Genomic DNA, 18,859 nt, shown 5'->3' on the forward strand with positions numbered 1-18,859 from the left:
GAAACATCTTGCCCACAGGAATATACCATAAGGAGTATTAGTCTATTTTCCGTTGAAATAAGGTACACCGATTCTTTTCTTGGTAACATTTCGTTATTGAATTTAGTCATTTGCTTGATTTTATTTTGTGCTCCAAGCGCGCAGGGGGGTTATATTTTTCAACTCTTACCAGACACTGAGCTTGAGTGGGTCCAACACAACCGCCAGCGCAAAATAAATGACAGCACTCTCTGGGTTTTGGTCCAAAGCAACGTCCCTGATGACACTGTGGCGAACAATTAATTTTCGAAAATTTTTGGCAGTTGTGTTTTCCTTCGCCCCAACATCCAGCTTCGCAAGATGGATCACACTTAGGACCTAAAATTGAACAACCATAAGTTATCTTGTTAATAAAATAAAAGCTTAAAGAATTAAACCATTTTCTATGCCTCTAAAACGGGTTCTAATATTTGTAGATCTTTTAGTAGCGCCAGTTCTACCATGCCCTTTTATCGATTTGGTTATAATAAAATAAATGGATAAAAATAGAAGCGAGACATACACTCTCTTTCGGGAAAGGTGAAGTTGTACACGTAATACGGTTTGGCTTTCGGACCCGTCAGAATTTCGCTCCAGTTGATAGTTTTGATGTGGCAAAGGTTGAAGTTGTTATAAAAGCCAACGTTCCCGCTGAGAATGTCCCTGAGGGCGGGCATCTCCAAATTCCCCATAGAACAGGAGAAAACCATCAGGGCGTACTCTTCGTCGCGGACTTTGATGTTCATGAGTTGCCTGCCTCGGATGATCATCAGCGACGGCAAGACCACCTTCTTGACGCTCACGTGCGAAATCAGAACGTAGCCCGTCACTTCTCGAATTTTGGAGAGGAAACTTAGGTCAACCGAGTCGTTCTACGGAAAAAAATTAGTTGTTGTCGGTTACAATTTCGTACAGTGTTGATCAGCAAAATACGCTTACCTCAATCCAAGTTAGTTCCAGGTTTCCGTCGACGTAAGTACAGTTAGTGTAACGATCTCTAAGGTTCTGATAATGATGCTCCCTGTTAGAAGGTACGGACATACGGCCCACCGTGCCGATGCAAACTACGAGAAGGTGAAGTAACGGAAATTAGTAAATATCAAATACGAAACGAATAGACGCTTTTATAATGGAAAGAAAATGTAGTGATAATGTAAATGCGGTAGAGATCCGAACCTTTCTTTTCGAAATGGACTAGTGCTTCTAGGTCGCCTTGCATTGAGTTCGACTTGCAGCGTACGTAAGACAGTAATACGCACAAATGAACCGTAACCACGAGGAATACGATAGTGAACGACACTCCTTTATAACAGTATCGCGCCATATTTTTAGCTTTGGCTACAAAGTCTGAAAGTTCTTTTGAACCCGTAATGGTGGAAGGATTATAACTTTTTTTTACAAAACAAAAATATAAACTTTTTTGGCAATGGTTTTTAAAATGTTTCTGACCAGAATTTTGATTATTAGTGTACGACTTAAAAATGGCACGGAATTAACTTCAATATCTACAGTATCTCCGATTTCGTTGTGTTTATATAAATATACAAAAAAAAATATTAATTTACAAAGGGGCTTTCTAGTGACTTTCGTAGAATGATGGAATGTGACTTTATAGGGTTGATTGGTATTTTCTACTATCTAATGAAATTGTTCGATGTATTCGAAATTGGAAATATATGGCTCGCGTTAATTCGATTGGTTTTCCAACGTCGTCTTCGTTTGTGCACCGTCCTATGACCGGTCATTTTGAGAGACGCACGTTCTACGAGACCACGTGCCACTGCTCTCGCTGGAGGAAGACAATGTTACGACGCCTGGTGTCGAACTGAGGACGAGCCAATCGCCGCAACTATCGATGTTGCGTTGGACTGAGGCTTCTTCGATGCAATTGCGTGAGTACTGTTTGGACATGGACAAGATATGGTAAGCGTATATCCTTAATTGTACGCGTGGCAATTGCAATATAATTTGGCCTTAATAATGTATTGGGCTGTTATTGGGCCTCAACAATGTAATAGGCTGTAATGTATTGGGTTGTTATTGGGCCTCAACAATGTAATAGGCTGTAATGTATTGGGTTGTTATTGGGCCTCAACAATGTAATAGGCTGTAATGTATTGGGTTGTTATTGGGCCTCAACAACTTAATAGGCTGTAATGTATTGGGTGGTTATTGGGCCTCAACAATGTAATAGGCTGTAATGTATTGGGTTGTTATTCGGCCTCAACAACTTAATAGGCTGTAATGTATTGGGTTGTTATTGGGCCTCAACAATGTAATAGGCTGTAATGTATTGGGTTGTTATTGGGCCTCAACAATGTAATAGGCTGTAATGTATTGGGTTGTTATTCGGCCTCAACAACTTAATAGGCTGTAGTGTATTGGGTTGTTATTGGGCTTCAACAATGTAATAGGCTGTAATGTATTGGGTTGTTATTCGGCCTCAACAACTTAATAGGCTGTAGTGTATTGGGTTGTTATTGGGCTTCAACAATGTAATAGGCTGTAATGTATTGGGTTGTTATTCGGCCTCAACAACTTAATAGGCTGTAATGTATTGGGTTGTTATTGGGCCTCAACAATGTAATAGGCTGTAATGTATTGGGTTGTTATTCGGCCTCAACAACTTAATAGGCTGTAGTGTATTGGGTTGTTATTGGGCTTCAACAATGTAATATGCTGTAATGTATTGGGTTGTTATTGGGCCTCAACAATGTAATAGGCTGTAATGTATTGGGTTGTTAATGGGCCTCAACAATGTAATAGGCTGTAATGTATTGGGTTGTTAATGGGCCTCAACAATGTAATAGGCTGTAATGTATTGGGCTGTTATTGGGCCTCAACAATGTAATAGGCTGTAATGTATTGGGTTGTTATTGGGCCTCAACAATGTAAAGGGCTGTAATGTAGCCTCAATATTGTAATGCGATTTCGGTTTCAGAAAACCAATAGCTTGGCATTCGATTGTTTATTAATACGTGTTGATAAATATTTGTAGTACCTCATGTACAGAATGTAAATTATGTTCACCAAAATTAAACTTGGTGATATTTGTGACATCACAAGTGTTCTTTTGACAAAATAATCGCGTGATGTGCGATTGTAGCTTTTATATTGCGTAACGGTTTTTGAAATGGACTATATAATTTAAAGTCATTTATATATTTCTTTAATTCGAGCGTAAGAGAATTTGGTATATAAATTAATATACGAAATTGACTCTTTTCAATGTGAAAGGTATTAAATTATAGTTAGTCGACAACACCAGACCCTGGCATTCATTGTACTCTGAGCGGCGTGTCAGTGTATAAAACGACATGGTTGATCGCTAATTCCAAAAATCACTCAATCGTATCGTGATAGTGAACTCGCGCTTCCCGGCTACGCGAATTGAAACGATTTTCAGGGTGCAACGATACTATTATTATTCCCGACTTGTTCTCGCTGTCACCGGGTCACTGGCGTCATTGAAATTCAGAGAGCGCCCAAGAGTTAAGCCGAGTTCCATTTTGAGAGCCGTAATTAGGGACCGAATTGCCCATTTCATAAAAGTATATTTTTCTTGAATTATTTCATTTTATAATTTCAAGAAAAGCAAGTGAGTATTAGATCAGAGTCAAGTAATAATTAACATTGTTAAGGTGGCAACATGAACCAAATTAAGGTAGTAACATAAACCAAATTAAGGTAGCAACATAAACTAAATTAAATACAAATTAAGGTAGTAACATAAGCCAAATTAAGGTAGCAACATAAACTAAATTAAATACAAATTAAGGGAGTAACGGAAGACAAATTAAGGTGGCACATAAGCCCAATTAAGGTAGCATTACAAAACTAAATAAGGTAGGAACATCATGTTGCTAACATAAACCTAATTAAGGTAACACCATACACCAAGTGAAGATATGGGAACATAAACCAAATTAAGGTAACACCATACACCAAGTGAAGATATGGGAACTTAAAATAAATTAAGGTAATACCATACACCAAGTGAAGATATGGGAACATAAACCAAATTAAGCTAGTAACATAAATTAAATTATGGTGGTAAACCTAAGCCAAATTAAGGTGGAAGCATAAACCAAATTCTGGTGGTAAGCCTAAGCCAAATTAAGGTGGCAGCATAAACTTAATTAAGTTAGCAACATAAACCAAGTTAAATTATATAACTCTCTCATATTGTTGCATAAGTATAGCAATAGTAGATACAGATCTAAACTTTAACAGGCTCTCGGTAAAAGTATTAAGTACAGCGGTGTGGTACTTATTAAACAATATATTTCAAAGTATGAAATCTCAACGTACAAAATATGTTAAGATCATCTGGTAATTTGAAAGCGCGGTTTTTAAAATAACGAAGGAACGTTCCCCGAAATTTGAAACGGAAATAAACCATTTTAGCTTTTAAAATATGGAATGATTATTACATAAGAGAGAGACACAGGCGATCTGGTTTCAAATAAGGGCGTCGGCAATCTAACCTTTCCATCACAAACAAACCTTAGTGCAGCGGGTATACCGACTACGGAACCGAGGAAAATTAAACCATACTAAACCGAAAAAATGAAATTCGATTTAGCTAGAATTTCCGAGGCGTCACCTCAATTAGAATTCAAAGACGAGTTCACCATTCACGTTTAAACAAATAATCTCCACCACGTCCAAAATATAAGCGGCAAAATTCCTTTTTCTTCATATTTACTTTTTATAAAGTAAATTGCCTGATGACGTTATAACGAAGGAAAACTATTTTGAAATTTGAACGTTTGGGAAAACGTATGCGGCCGGGGGGGGATAAAAACGCTGGGGGGAGGAAAAAAAGATTGCGATATCACAAATGGGTCTGTTTTAAGAGAGACGGATCCAAATATAAAGTTCCTTTTGTCTGCTTCGAAACCGGTTTTACCAAAAACGTCTTTAACTACATCGTGCAGTTTCTATCTGCTTTTGCCCCTATATTTTATATTACCCCTCCCCCGGCCGTCATGTCGTGGCTTCACCCCCCCCCCCTTTAATTTATCTTCCCCCTTCTTTCCCAAGATTCAGCGCACCTGCGGGCATTCGCGGAGATCAAAATCCCCCCTATCATCTCCCCCCCTACCACCATCGCCAGCTTAAGGTTCTCGATCTTCAGATTCGTTCTAGAGGGTAAAACTTCGGCCAGGTAGAGGTTTCGAATTTTTCGAACTATAAATTTATTCGAACCGTGGTACAAAGAATTTTTTTTTAAAGAATCGAGATAAAAATTTCGAAACAACTTTCGCGTTTATTCCGCATCATACAATATTTAATAAACCGGTGCGACATTAGAGTATGACACGTTAATACGTCACTTGATATTGCTTTCCTAACTTCAGATTTTTATTAAAAACAGATGTTCTAATATATAGTCTTTTTTTTCGAAACGACGTGTCTTTACAAAATTCGTTGATAGTGCTTAAACGTCTTGCGTCAGGATTTAGATAATTTTCGGAGTAACGAATTCAATAGTTATTTTTATAAAATAACCTTGCCCATCTTGTGGAAATGTTGCCTCCCCGCTTCAGCTGCGGATCCGTTTTCTCTCCCACTAAAGAGTTTATGAACTCATTCTTAGGCATTGGCAACATTTCAACAAGTTGGGCAAGCGTAAAGACATTTTATAAAATCAACAATTATTTCTCAAGAACACAAGTTACTGACGATTTTAATAATTTGAATTGTTTTATAAAAGTAGTTCGTTCTTTAGAAAACATTTGTTTGGACTTTCGTCAAGGTCCCGTAAATATCTAGAAAATGTATTTTAGCAAAGGTGAAATCAAATGTAAAATCACAAAAAAAAGGTTTTTGTTCCGCAAATTAGAAATCCAAAAATCTTTCTAACTTTCAAATTCATTTTAAATCTCAAAATCTTGATTGAGAAAGGTGAAATTTAATGTTAAATCTTTAAAAAAAGGGTTAGTGTTTCGAAAATAAGAAAATCTTAAGTAAATTCGTTATCAGAAATTCCAAAAACATTTCAAATTCCAAAATCTAAAGTAAATTCGTTATCAGAAATCCCAAAATCATTTCAAATTCCAAAATCTTTTAAAACTCCCGAAATCATTTTAACTAACTTGAACACTTCGTACTTCAAGAATATATTTCTGATTTAAAATCGACAAATATATTATAGGTACATTTTAATACGTAATTAAAATTGTTCAGAATTCATGGAAAGTCGCATACCAAAACTAAATATCATTTAAAACTGTTACAGCGTATCTCCGGTCCAAATAATAAATTGTCAACATAAGTATATGCTAACCGTGTATTTAAATAATTATTTTGATCACAGTTCGCTGCTTTAGTTTGTAAACCAAGTATCTCAGGAAAAAATACGTTATAAGTCCATTTACTGGTATTTTGAACTACATGGGCGATGTGTTAGGTTACGCGTTGATGTTGTTTACAAGTTGTTGGTCCGTAACATCATTTACACTAACGATGATGCAAAATTATGTACCACGTAATTTAGTATAGATCCAATTATAATATAAAATGCTCATTATTCATTAAACGTTATCTACCAGTAAATGAGTATGAAATCTTATAATTTAATGACTTAGTATTTACTTCTAATTTAAGTGTGTTAATTTATTATTTAATAATTTTAAAATTAAATGTCAGAGTGATTTGAAGGTAGAAGAGTACTCAGCCAGGGTCTTAGATAACAACAAAAGCTAAGAATTACCATTCTCGCGAGAAAGGTCAAGAATTCTTATTAGTTTTACAATAAAGTCTATGAATTCCTATTAGCCTTGCAAGAAAGGCCAAGAATTCCTATTAGCCTTGCAAGAAAGGCCAAGAATTCCTATTAGCCTTGTAAGAAAGGCCAAGAACTCCTATTAGCCTTGTAAGAAAGGCCAATAATTCCTATTAGCCTTGCAAGAAGGGCCAATAATTCATTTTAGCCTTGCAAGAAAGTCCAAGAATTCCTATTAGCCTTACAAGAAGGGCCAATAATTCCTATTAACCTTGCAAGAAAGGCCAATAATTCTTATTAACCTTGCGAGAAAGGCCAATAATTCTTATTAGCCTTGCAAGAAAGGCCAAGAATTCCTATTAGCCTTGCAAGAAAGGCCAAGAATTCCTATTAGCCTTGCAAGAAAGGCCAAGAATTCCTATTAGCCTTGCAAGAAATTCCAAGAATTCCTATTAGCCTTGTAAGAAAGGCCAATAATTCCTATTAGCCTTGCAAGAAGGGCCAATAATTCATTTTAGCATTGCAAGAAAGTCCAAGAATTCCTATTAGCCTTACAAGAAGGGCCAATAATTCCTATTAACCTTGCAAGAAAGGCCAATAATTCTTATTAACCTTGCGAGAAAGGCCAATAATTCTTATTAGCCTTGCAAGAAAGACCAACTATTTTTAACATTCTTGCAAATAAAGCAAAGAATTATTATCAACTTGACAAACCCCTTACTATTAAAACCGTATAAAGTAGGAATTATTGCCATTCGTGCAAGAAAAAACAAGAATTCTTTCCCACGAACTCTTCGTATTCCCCAAGATTTCTAAAATTCTTACTTACAAACTCTTCCCATTCTTGCAAGAAAAGCCAAGAATTCTTACTTACAAACTCTTCCCATTCTTGCAAGAAAAGCCAAGAATTCTTACTTACAAACTCTTCCCATTCTTGCAAGAAAAGCCAAGAATTCTTACTTACAAACTCTTCCCATTCTTTCAAGAAAAGCCAAGAATTCTTACTTACAAACTCTTCCCATTCTTGCAAGAAAAGTCAAGAATTCTTACTTACAAACTCTTCCCATTTTTGCAAGAAAAGCCAGGAATTATTTAATTCTTACATACAAACTCTTCCCATTCTTACAAGAAAAGTCAAAAATACTAACAAACCCTCGGTACTTATTAAAGCACTTGTAGCTATCGCCGGAGTGAAATTCGACGCAGGACCCGATGGATGCGCCCCCTCCCTTAGCAAGTTTACATCATCAACTCCTCTTATTTCCACATTCTACGAATGCTCCGCCTGCGTAAGTTCGTCGTCTCGCCGGTGGCGGCGCTCGAGAGTGAGACACTGTTTTCCAGGGGATTAAAAAAGAAGAACCAAATTCCAGTGAACAATAAGTCCGGAACGGAATGTACCTGTATTTTTATTTCTTCGGGACGGACGCATATTGCGTACCTCTTATTAGCGCGTGTCAAAATTATTTTCATATCTAACGTAGATACATACACGGGACATTCTCATGTGGCAATCGAATTGGAAATTATTTTCCAAATTATATCGCATTTCGATTACGGGTTACGGAATTCATATTTTGCATCAGGATCTAAAAATTATACGCATCGAAACGTACGATGAATTCGATGTAATTACTTTTTTCCTTAGCAACAAAATTCTATCTCGAATAATTAATCCTCCAAAAAGGAGAAATAATAAAAAATGTTTATAGTAAAATACAAAAAAATATTATGTCGATTTGATAAGACGATTTTTACCTCTCCGAGGGGACTTTGTACCCTAGGAGGGGTTATACAACCACCGTGTCTGTCTGTGGGTCTGTCTGTCAGGCCTGCGAACGCGTTTGCATTTTCGGGGCAAAAGGGTAATCACTGCGTACCCAGTTTCTTAGAATCGGGGAAAAGGTTTTTCAAAATGCGCCCTCCTTTTGTCATTGGGTGTAGTATAATTTTTTAATCGGCCGGGATTCGAACCCGAGCCCTCTTGCAACGACAGGTGAGCGTTCTACCGCAGAACCACGGATACAGTTACGCTTCACTGAAAATTAAAAACTGTTCCGAGGAGAGGTATATTTTGGCTTGCCAACTTGTTAATAATGTGTTACGAGTGATAAAGTGTTACGTAAGCGTATAATCAGTATTATCATAAGTAACTGAATTGAAGTAAGTATGTTATGGAAGAAAGTTATAGACTTATGGTCTTAGTAACGTTAATTAAAAGTATCATTTATCAATGACTGAATAATAACCGGTTCAATCGATACCCGAAGATAAAACCGCGTTTATTACCATAATATCTTCATTAAAAAGATAGAACACGTCACTAAAATAATCGTAAACGTCATTGCTACCAAAAAACCTAAAACCACAGATTATTTATACGACCAAAAAAAAACCAACTTTCAAAAATCGATGGAAGTAAAAGTACGAAGACCATCTGCGAATTAAATTGGCGAAACGCGCCTGGCGTACTTTCAAAGAATATAATCGATCGGTTCAATTTCTAATAACGATTAAATAAAATAATCATATTTTTTCAGCGCCAAACAGTTGATTAATTGCGAAAAGAATATTTGTAGAAAAGCGCTTTGTCCGGGTGCAGTCAAGAGCGGAGGTGAAAATGGGGGTCCGCCAGATGTTCACGGAGTACTTCAAGGGGGGGGGGGGAGGCAGATGTTCTCTAGCGAGTACGGCGCGGAGGGAGGGGGTAAAACAATTAAAGCCCATCCCACTGGCAACACACACCGGTCTACGGGTATGTCATGCTTACGGCAAAAAAAATATAACAGAGAATTCTTCCACTATTCTTCGAGGTTGAACGCGAGGGGTTGTTTGAATGGGGGGGGGGGGAGCCTCGCCATCCGTGGCTAATTGGAGCGTACACCCGCGCGCGCGCGCGCGTCGCGAAGGGGGAGGGAGGGAACTGCGCGCGGGAAAAGTACTCTAAGAGTTCGAAAACGAGATAAAAGTAAACAAGGCAGTTGAAAAAGCGAGATGAGAGAGATTGGGATAGCCAGTGAAGATGCTTGGTGGAAGAGGCGCGTGGGTGTCGTCGAGGGATCGGTCCCACGCGCGCCGTACCGCGCTAAGGTTCCGCGTGGTGCATTGGAGATTGAAGACGCTGAAAAGTACATTTGCACGCTTAGAAATCGTGGTTTAAGGAATTTCCAGTTTACAACCAGGAAGATATATAATTTATTTCAACGAAATTATTTTATAATAATAATAATGTGTACATTACTAATTACGTGTATATAAATAGTAATCCACTATTTACGTGTATATAAATAATAACCCAGTATTAGGGAAAACTATAAAGTAAATTTGGTCTTAACCCACTTGCTAAAATGGGAAAACAAAATCACGTGATTACCATATCACAGCCAACTCCGATTCGGTGACTCTAGTTGGCCGTGCGATGGTAAAGAAAAAAAATTCCTTCCAGATACTGCAGACAGCTAATTAACTTCCAATTTTCTATTACCAGATGTTTTAAATAATAATAATAATTAGATAATTTAGATGAATCGATCAAAATTTTAACCGCCATTCGCAAAATAAAATGAATAATAGTTTGTAATTCTTATTACAGATGGCGTTGCCGTTCTCCACAAAGTCACGTGATTACCATCTTTCCAACCACCCTGGACTTTATATTTAAATGTTTATTCATTTTATTTTATAGAATATATAAATTTTTAATATATTTTTCTAATACAATGGAAATTATCAAATTATGTTAATTGGAAAAACAAATTAATAGGATTTTTTGAAATTAATATGGATCTTTTCAAAAATTAGACACCTTTAACATAGGTCAACAATATAACATTGAATCGAGAAAACGAATTGCCTTTTAGAAAAACGATTATAATCGATCCACGCTACGATTAATTACTTAACGTTTAATTGGACACTATTTAAAGGACTGAAATACAGAATAATTGCAAAGCGTCCAATTAAAAAGAAGTAATTCGCATCCGTTAATTATGGAGCTACAGTTATACAATTTCCAAGACACCAGCAATACCATCAATGGCTAACAGACAACATTACGTTTAAAATTCGCGTCATCGAAATATCCTGGATAAGTCAAAAGGGGTTTTCAGCGCGTTATTAGCCTAATTTTCGTGGCGGGCGGGCGTTCCAACGGCATCAGATCCCCTGCTGACATTTAATGAGCTTTAGCTTAATAAGAGGGAACCATTCCGTGGCTTGGCATCCGGCACCGCGGGCCACACATTCTTACCCCCTTTTCGAAGCCAAAGGGGAACCTTACCCACCCCTTACCGTCACCCCCGTTGTTCAAAAAATAAATTCGATTTCCTTTAAGGACGAGTCTGATAACGTACTCGAATGATATTAATCTAATGGCGAATCGAACTAACTACATTTTCATAATTAGGGACACACCAATACGCGTATAAGAAAGCGGAAGACCCTTTTACAGGGGTACCGCCATTGTGCGTACATTTTTAATAATCTACTCGTTACTAGATCAGTTTACAATCCGAAATAACAAAAATGATAAAACCCGCGAAAGTCTAATTTAAATTGTGGTTATTTAAAAGCTGAAATTTTGTATAACTATATTTTCTAAAATATTTTATACAAACTTTCAGCTTATAAATAAATAAATAATATAATTTAATTTTTTTTTTTAATTTTGCGCCAAAATAGATACGCTGATGTCATCTAGTGTAGAAATACGAAATTAAAATTTTATACTCGACGGTGGTTTCTAAAGGTTTGTTTAGCTGTATGTAATATGCGAATTGGTTGCTTTTTCGTTTCCGACTTCAAAGAATCGCCGCTTCTGACGGTATTTGTAAATCAAACAATTTGTTTTAAATAATAATGAATATGTAAATACACGCGTTAGTGCAAGTCGCGTTGACTCACTCGCTTTTCCAATAAACGAATGATTAATCTTCGTAATGCCTACTTCAAACGATATTAAAAATCAATTATTTACGAAAAAAATTAGTTCAGCTACTCTAATTTCGCAGCAAACACAAGGATAACGCAGCTAGCCTTTAAACACGCTAACGCAATGTTGTGTACAAATTTCATTGGACGAGCCTTAACGCTGAACGTTTGACGGGCGAGGGGAAGACAATTTACGAATTTTCCCCTTCCGACGGCAGCAGGCGCTAACCAATGAAAAATGTACGCGAGAAAATACGCGACTTTTGACGGGTTGCGTTCTCCTTGTGTATAGTAAAAGTATTTGAGCGCGCGCTTCTTTTCTAATTTTCAAGGCGCGTGCAAAATCGCGCGAGCCACAATCTACTAATATATGAAGAGCACGCGCCCAAAAATTAACTCTTTTGTACATTGTATTGGTCGTTATTATATTTCAGGATCACCTATTCATAAATAGGTAAACATACAAAGTCGGAGTGACTTACGAGATAAATTTAAGCTTTATACACCCGCGGTTAGACCCAGGCGAATCAAAGATCATATTTCCTTAAGAGTAGTTCTTACTGTACTTTACCGAATCTTAGTAAATTTATAGGAACATTTTTAGCCAAAAAATAGGAATTTATAGGAACATTTTAGCTAAAAATAGAAATTTATAGGAACAATTTTGAAAAAATAGGAAATTATAGGAGTATATTGAAACTATAGGAATGGATAGGAACTCTGGGAGCCCAACAGTTGATGTTTTCGGGAACAACGGACCTAAGCCAGAGCTAAGCTCTATTTAGAAGGCAAATTTTTCCCAAACGTTAAGGCTGTTTTCTAATACATTATTTTTAAAATTATTGGAATTTCGGGATATAGCTATAGAAAAACTAGAAAAATTCGATTTTAAAATCTTAAATTACTGAAGTATTTTTATTACATATTAGATTAAAAATGAAGCAATAGTTCGAAAATTAACGAAATCATAAAATGTATGTATCAAATGTTTAAGAAGTGGCCTTCCCTTTTACGTTTTCATTGAAAGAAACTTGGAAAAGATAAATATCTTAAATATTGTGGAAAAATAACAATATCGAGTATATTTCTGATGTTACAATCATTTATCGTAGTAAAAACCAAAAATTTGGGCCTCAAAATTATCTTAACACGTTATAAGAACTTTCGGAGGAAAATCGAACATTGCACCTATGGGACTTGGACTAGCATCCTGTTTCGTATAGACTCGGATTCTTATCTTTTCGAAAGTATATCAATTTTTGGGGTCAATATATTCAGCTATTATTTTTTTTTGTTTGCTAGTTGTGGGCCACGTTTTACACAACGAAAACACGCGGCGCCGTTCTTGCTGCCAACTAGGAGCAACAAACGCGGCACCCCACACAAGGATAACGCAACCCGTAAAAAGTCGTGCATTTTCTCGCGTACGGTTTTCATTGGCTAGAAGCTTTAGCGCCTGCTGCCGTCGGAAGGGGAAAATTAGGAAATTGTCTTCCCCCTTTCCGTAAAATGTGCAGAGTAAAGGTTCGTCCAATGAAATTTGTACACAACACTGCCTTAGCGTGTTTAAAGGCTAGCTGCGTTCTCCTTGCGTTTGTTGCTCCTAGCTGCCAAGAATCTCGTCTCATCGTATAATCACACACGTAGGCCCGAGCAGACCGTCCAACTGATACGCGCACACCGCGTTGCTGGCGAACAGAGTAGTTATTATTTATTCCTCGGAGGAAACCGTGACCTGTCCATCATTTCCACAGAAACAGCCACAGAGGGACGTGGAATAAATATCTTTTTTTTTTGGCAGGGACAGGGAAGAAGGCCTGCCTGCTATAATATTTCGGGGTTGCCAAACTAGAATTTGCTTCGTTTTCAATCGCCAAAAATTAAAAAGAATTGAACATTATTTGATCTAGTGCTCGGCATTCGATTAATTTTTATCCATGAATAAAATAAGCTCGACGATATTTAAATAATATTTATTTAAATAACCAATAGTTGAATAAAAATTGTAAAATGTTCGAATAATTGAAAGTGAATAAGCCTATTATTTAAATAAAACAAACAATTATTTAAATAAATACCACTTTCATTCAAATAAATGCTTGGTTGCGTAAAAAACATAATTAAATAAGTTAAAATGATATTCTTTTTACCAACGATTTTTAAATAAATCGGAAAATTTGTGGATAATGAATAAACAATTCCGAGCACTAATTTGATCAATTATATAAATTATTATTACAGGGTTGTCACAACATTGTGAGATTCAAATTCCTGGGAAATTCCCTGACCATTTTAAGAGATTTTCCCTGACTTTATAAGTCAAAAATTTTCATTTCATATTTCACTTTTATCAGAAGTTAATAAATTTGAATCGACTTATATTTCAGTAAAAAGGTTATTGCAATGTTGAAAAAATTAGCCAAACTTTCAAGGAAATAAATGATAATCATAGAATTTGTTAAGATCTAGAGTAAAATTACCTTCAAAAGTGCCAAGAAAAAATTGAATTCCCTGACGTTTAACAAATTCTACAAATTCCCTGACATTTCTCTGACTTTTTAGGCCCATTTTTAAATTCCCTGACTTTTCCCTGACGTGTGGCAACCCTGTATTAAATATTTACTATCAATAAAAATAAAAATATCGTGATAATAGTAAATAATCTTAATAATAATATAAATGAGTTTGTAAATTAGACTAATATTCAATATTAATGAATAATTGAAATAAAAAACGGCTGCACACTTAGCGGTGAGCTGTATTGATGTATTCATTACGTTTTTTAAATTTTGCGAATGATTTTTGAGATAATTTCAAAATTTACCAAGAAAGGCTTCAATATTTTTTTCAGTATTAGACGAATATCCGATCTATCGCGTAAAAAACGTTCATGTACTATTAATCATAAAACCTTTCCAGAAATACTAATTTGAATGTTGATATAATTATAGTAATATTAGAGGAATTAACAGGGGTTAAGCTAACGCTAATTACTAAAATAAAATATTGAAACATTAGCGCGATAATATCAAAGACACGTGATAACCGTCATAGGTGTGCCATTAAATTTTATTAAAATAAAAAGGTAGATTTAATGGTAACTAAAGTAGCATTTGAAAAATATGTTAATTTCAATTGGGAAATTTATATGACAAATTAGGTAGAAACCGCGCTATAAAATTGCGAAAACCACGCATTTTGGAGGTCGGCAGGTAAGTTTAAAGCATTGTTCAGCCTAGAGACACAGTTGCCAGGTGTCAGTGACGTACCGCAGCTCAATCGGAAATTAAACTAGCACAAAAAAGCGCCCATCGTCAAAACATTTGTTTCGAAAAATAGCCCAAATATGAGGGCTGTGCGATTAGTGGTTTAGGCAATTTTTTTTTCATCGAGTATTCCAGTCGAGTAATATTGAAGTCGAGTCGAGTAATCGAGTACTTGATTAAGGGGGAACTTAATCTTATTCGAGTCAAGTAACTAAAAAAAAACCTCGAGTAATATTTTTAACGAGTTGGATTATCGAGTACTTGATTCAATGCTGAAAAATATTGCTTTATTTTAAATGAACCTTAGTTTCCACAACTTTGAAGGTACCGTTTATTGCCCCCCAAAAAATTGTGAAAACCCATCTTTGAACTTTGAAGCAACGAGTAATCGGGTACCCGACTATGCAATTTTTAGGTGCTCGGTAATTGACGTGTATTCCCCAATTACTTATTCGAGGTAGAGCTCGAGTACTCCACCTAAAAAAAAAAGGTCGAGTACTCGATGATGTTCGAGTACTCGCACAGTCCTACCAAATATTTGACATTTTAAAGCCAAATTTTCACAAAATAAATATATAAACAATAACAAAACCGAAACAAATATAACTTTAAATTTTAAGCAGAAAAAAGGCTGGACTTCCGCTATCGCCTCATTATCATTCAACTTTCCGTTTTAATCAATTTACCGCAAAAACCAGCCTAAGCTTTTTTTAGCGGAAAGTACTTTGAAAAGGAGCCCAATCGGGCGGGCAAACCGTCCATCCGGCAACTCTGCGGGCTAGAGAGAAGGGAACTATAATTGAAGATGAGGGTCCAGGGTTTCGTTCTTCATCTGGAGTATCTTCAGCCGGGAAAAGGGGGAAGATAGGACGGGGGGACGAAATCATGACGAGATGGAGGGGAAGACTCCAGATTGGAAGAAGAGATTACGGAATCGGAGGGAGGGAAAAGGTGGTGTGGGGGGCGACGGTGAAGATGATTTTTTCGCGAACGAGAGCGCGAGACGCGGATAAAGGCGGGAAAGGGGGGTAATGGGGAGGGGGGCGCCGAGTAGTCCTTCGGGCAGTTTTCTCACATCCTCGCGGATGTGCCAATAGATTCCCTGACGCTCGGCGTAAGTTCGAAGCAGCGTCGTGGCAGAGAAATATGACATTTTACGGCCAATTTCAATGCTACGATATGATGAACGCTCGCTTTGATTACTAATACTTCGAATTATAAAACGCGCGAAATTCTGAAGGAATAAAGGCCCTCGACGTAGCGGAGGAAAAATGAAAAATAGGTACTGATAGAAAAATCTCACATATGAATTATATAGTAAATTTTAGCAAACGTTTATGAGAGAAGCCCATAGAAACGAAACCTCCACCTTCAAAAAGAACTTTTTATTTTGAACTGCGGAAACGTACATCAAAATTAAATTATTATATATGTTAAGTTATTTAAACTATAAATTAACTTTACAATAGCCTACTAAGGCTAGAATAGAGGTCGGGGACGGTTAATCATTATCCATGATTTAATTGATTTTTTTCGGGAAAAAATGTAAACAAGGAAATTTACCAGTTAATATTTCAGAAAATGATTAAAAAACATGTATTATTCGTAAAATTTTAGCTTTTTATCGAAAAAAAACGTCGTTTTTCCGATTAATTTTACAAATTTATCCAAAAATTAATCGGATAATACAGAAATATAAATTACTCGATCAAGACGTTTTACGAATAATTTTGAGAGCTTTATCTATTGAATAAAAGTTAACAATCCCCGACCTCTAGGCTAGAAGACGTTGCTTTGATAGTAACAGTTATTTCTAATATAATCTGAATATAATGTAATATAGTATAGTATAATATGTCTCTGGCGAGATTTATAATATAATCTGAATATGTTTCTTATATGTACCTGGAAAATTAGCGGAATCCTGCGAAGGTTCACGTTTCAAGTATATATACTTCTGGTAATAGCTTCAACTGTTTATTTGTTTCCGGTCAAACATACGGGTGAAGCCAGAGCTAGGTATGGGGGAAACTTGTAGGCGTGTAGACGCCACTTTATTGTGTACCCTTACAAGTTCCTCCTACACGCTTCCCACGGGTAGCTTAATCCCACGGGTAACTTAATCCATCTATTATATCAAAGCAGACTTAAAGATGAAGAGGGTATTTTACCCACTCAATTTATTGATTTAATACTTTACATTGTTTTCACGATATTATCAGGCACACCTTATCAGGAAAAGATTAATTAATTAAATAATTAATAATACATTACTAATGAATTATTTAATTACATTGCTACTTAAATACTCACTAAAAATAACCATTACTTTTTTTCTTATTACTTTTTAATTGGGAATTGCATTTTTAAAAACAAAGTCGATTTTAGATTATTTTTTAAGATTTTGAAATATTTTACAGTATGACTTTGTAACGAACTAACACTCCGTAGCTTTGACTGTAGCCGCCATGTTGGGTAGAATTTTTTTCAATAGGATAAAGCATGGGTGACGTCGTGTGACGTAGAACTGTTAGCTCCCTATTATAAGACGCCTACAATGCGCGACGGTAGATGTCACCTCTGCTTTTGGTTGCTAATCCAACCTGCAGAGCGTTGATTTTATGGTTTATAGCGAAACTCAGTTGTTCGCGATTTTTAACATGGCTGCTATTGGATCTGTCATACTTCTAACCCACGGAGGGAGTTCTTATTGACTTCTGGCGAGTACCATGTTATTAATATTAATACGTATAATTCGAACAACCCACGACAGTCATCGTATCGACATTGGCGTCTGCTTGCTCGGTATGTTATTCATTGAAACTAATTAATTTCAAAACGAGTAATTAAAATATATTTTAACTTATAAATTAAAAAGTGGGTAGCTCAACTATCTCGCGGAATCGATACGAGTCAAACTTAAAAAAAAGAAACTCAGCGGGACGTCTTACAGTCGATCGTTCGCGATTTAAATATTTAAACGATTGGTTGGGTTTATTTCGAGCCCCTTCGGCATTCGAGCCTGCCAATATATAGAATAGCGACCCTTTTCCCCATATCTAGGTGTAGTAGCGCTCCCGACGAGACGATAATGCTAAATTAACGCGAACTCTCGTAATATCAAAGCGATATAAAAAAAAAGACAGACAGACAGACAGAGAGCGCCGACGCGTCGAACACTCCGCCCCCATTTGGGCCAAATGATCGTGTCAGTTATTCACGGGCGAGAAGAAATGGCGAGAAAAACGGAGGGGGAAGAGACGAAAAGGGGGAAGACGCGAAGGGGGAAAAGACTAAAAGGGGGAAGAAACGGAGGGGGAAAAGACTAAAAGGGGGAAGAAACGGAAGGGGAAGAATCGAAAAGGGGGAAGAAACGAAGGGGGAAGAGACGAAAGGGGGGGGGAATCGTAAGCGCCGAGACAGACACCCGTAAGATAGACCGGGGGGCAACGATAAAATGGGGGACGGCAAAATAAAAAGATGGAGAAGAGATATTATTTTTGTAATAATGGACGCGAGAAAAAAGAGAACGTTCTCCGCGGCGCGGCGCTCGACGAATGAGAAATATATTTTCTTTCTTTTGAGAAATTTAAAAGGCCGAAAGTCTGAGAGATAGAGCGCCTGCATTATTATAGCGAGGACCAGATTAATAATAATAAATAACTTCGGCATCAGGAATGCGGTAATGGCCGGTATTCGATGATTTATATCTTTCGCATCGGGATCATTCTTTTTCACAAAGAGGCCCGAAGATTTTTCAATTCTATTATTATAGTGTTTTTCATTTTATATATTTTTTTCAGTTTCAAATATTTCTCGTAACCCCTTCTCGCGAATTATTATTTTTTGCTTCGCGAGCCCTGCTACATCCCAAACGCAGCTGGAAATCCAAAGAACGATTGTTCCGCTTAAGATT

General features: G+C 36.6%; 1 protein-coding gene across 1 annotated transcript in view; it reads right to left on the reverse strand.

Moving 5' to 3' along the window:
* Nucleotides 1–18,859, reverse strand: part of Egfr (epidermal growth factor receptor) — a 66,612-nt gene that overhangs the window by 9,368 nt on the left and 38,385 nt on the right. Inside the window, exons 2-5 of the mRNA XM_090165372.1 lie at nt 1,195–1,917; nt 958–1,082; nt 542–890; nt 170–357 (exon numbers count right to left, since the gene is read on the reverse strand). Coding sequence (XP_090021498.1) covers nt 170–357; nt 542–890; nt 958–1,082; nt 1,195–1,342 — 810 coding nt within the window. The 5' untranslated portion in view covers nt 1,343–1,917. The remainder of the gene's footprint in view (nt 1–169; nt 358–541; nt 891–957; nt 1,083–1,194; nt 1,918–18,859) is intronic.

The sequence above is a fragment of the Leiobunum rupestre genome, chromosome 2 (genome assembly GCF_980474605.1).
Source record: "Leiobunum rupestre chromosome 2, qqLeiRupe1.1.hap1, whole genome shotgun sequence".
Classification (NCBI taxonomy): Eukaryota; Metazoa; Arthropoda; class Arachnida; order Opiliones; family Sclerosomatidae; genus Leiobunum; species Leiobunum rupestre.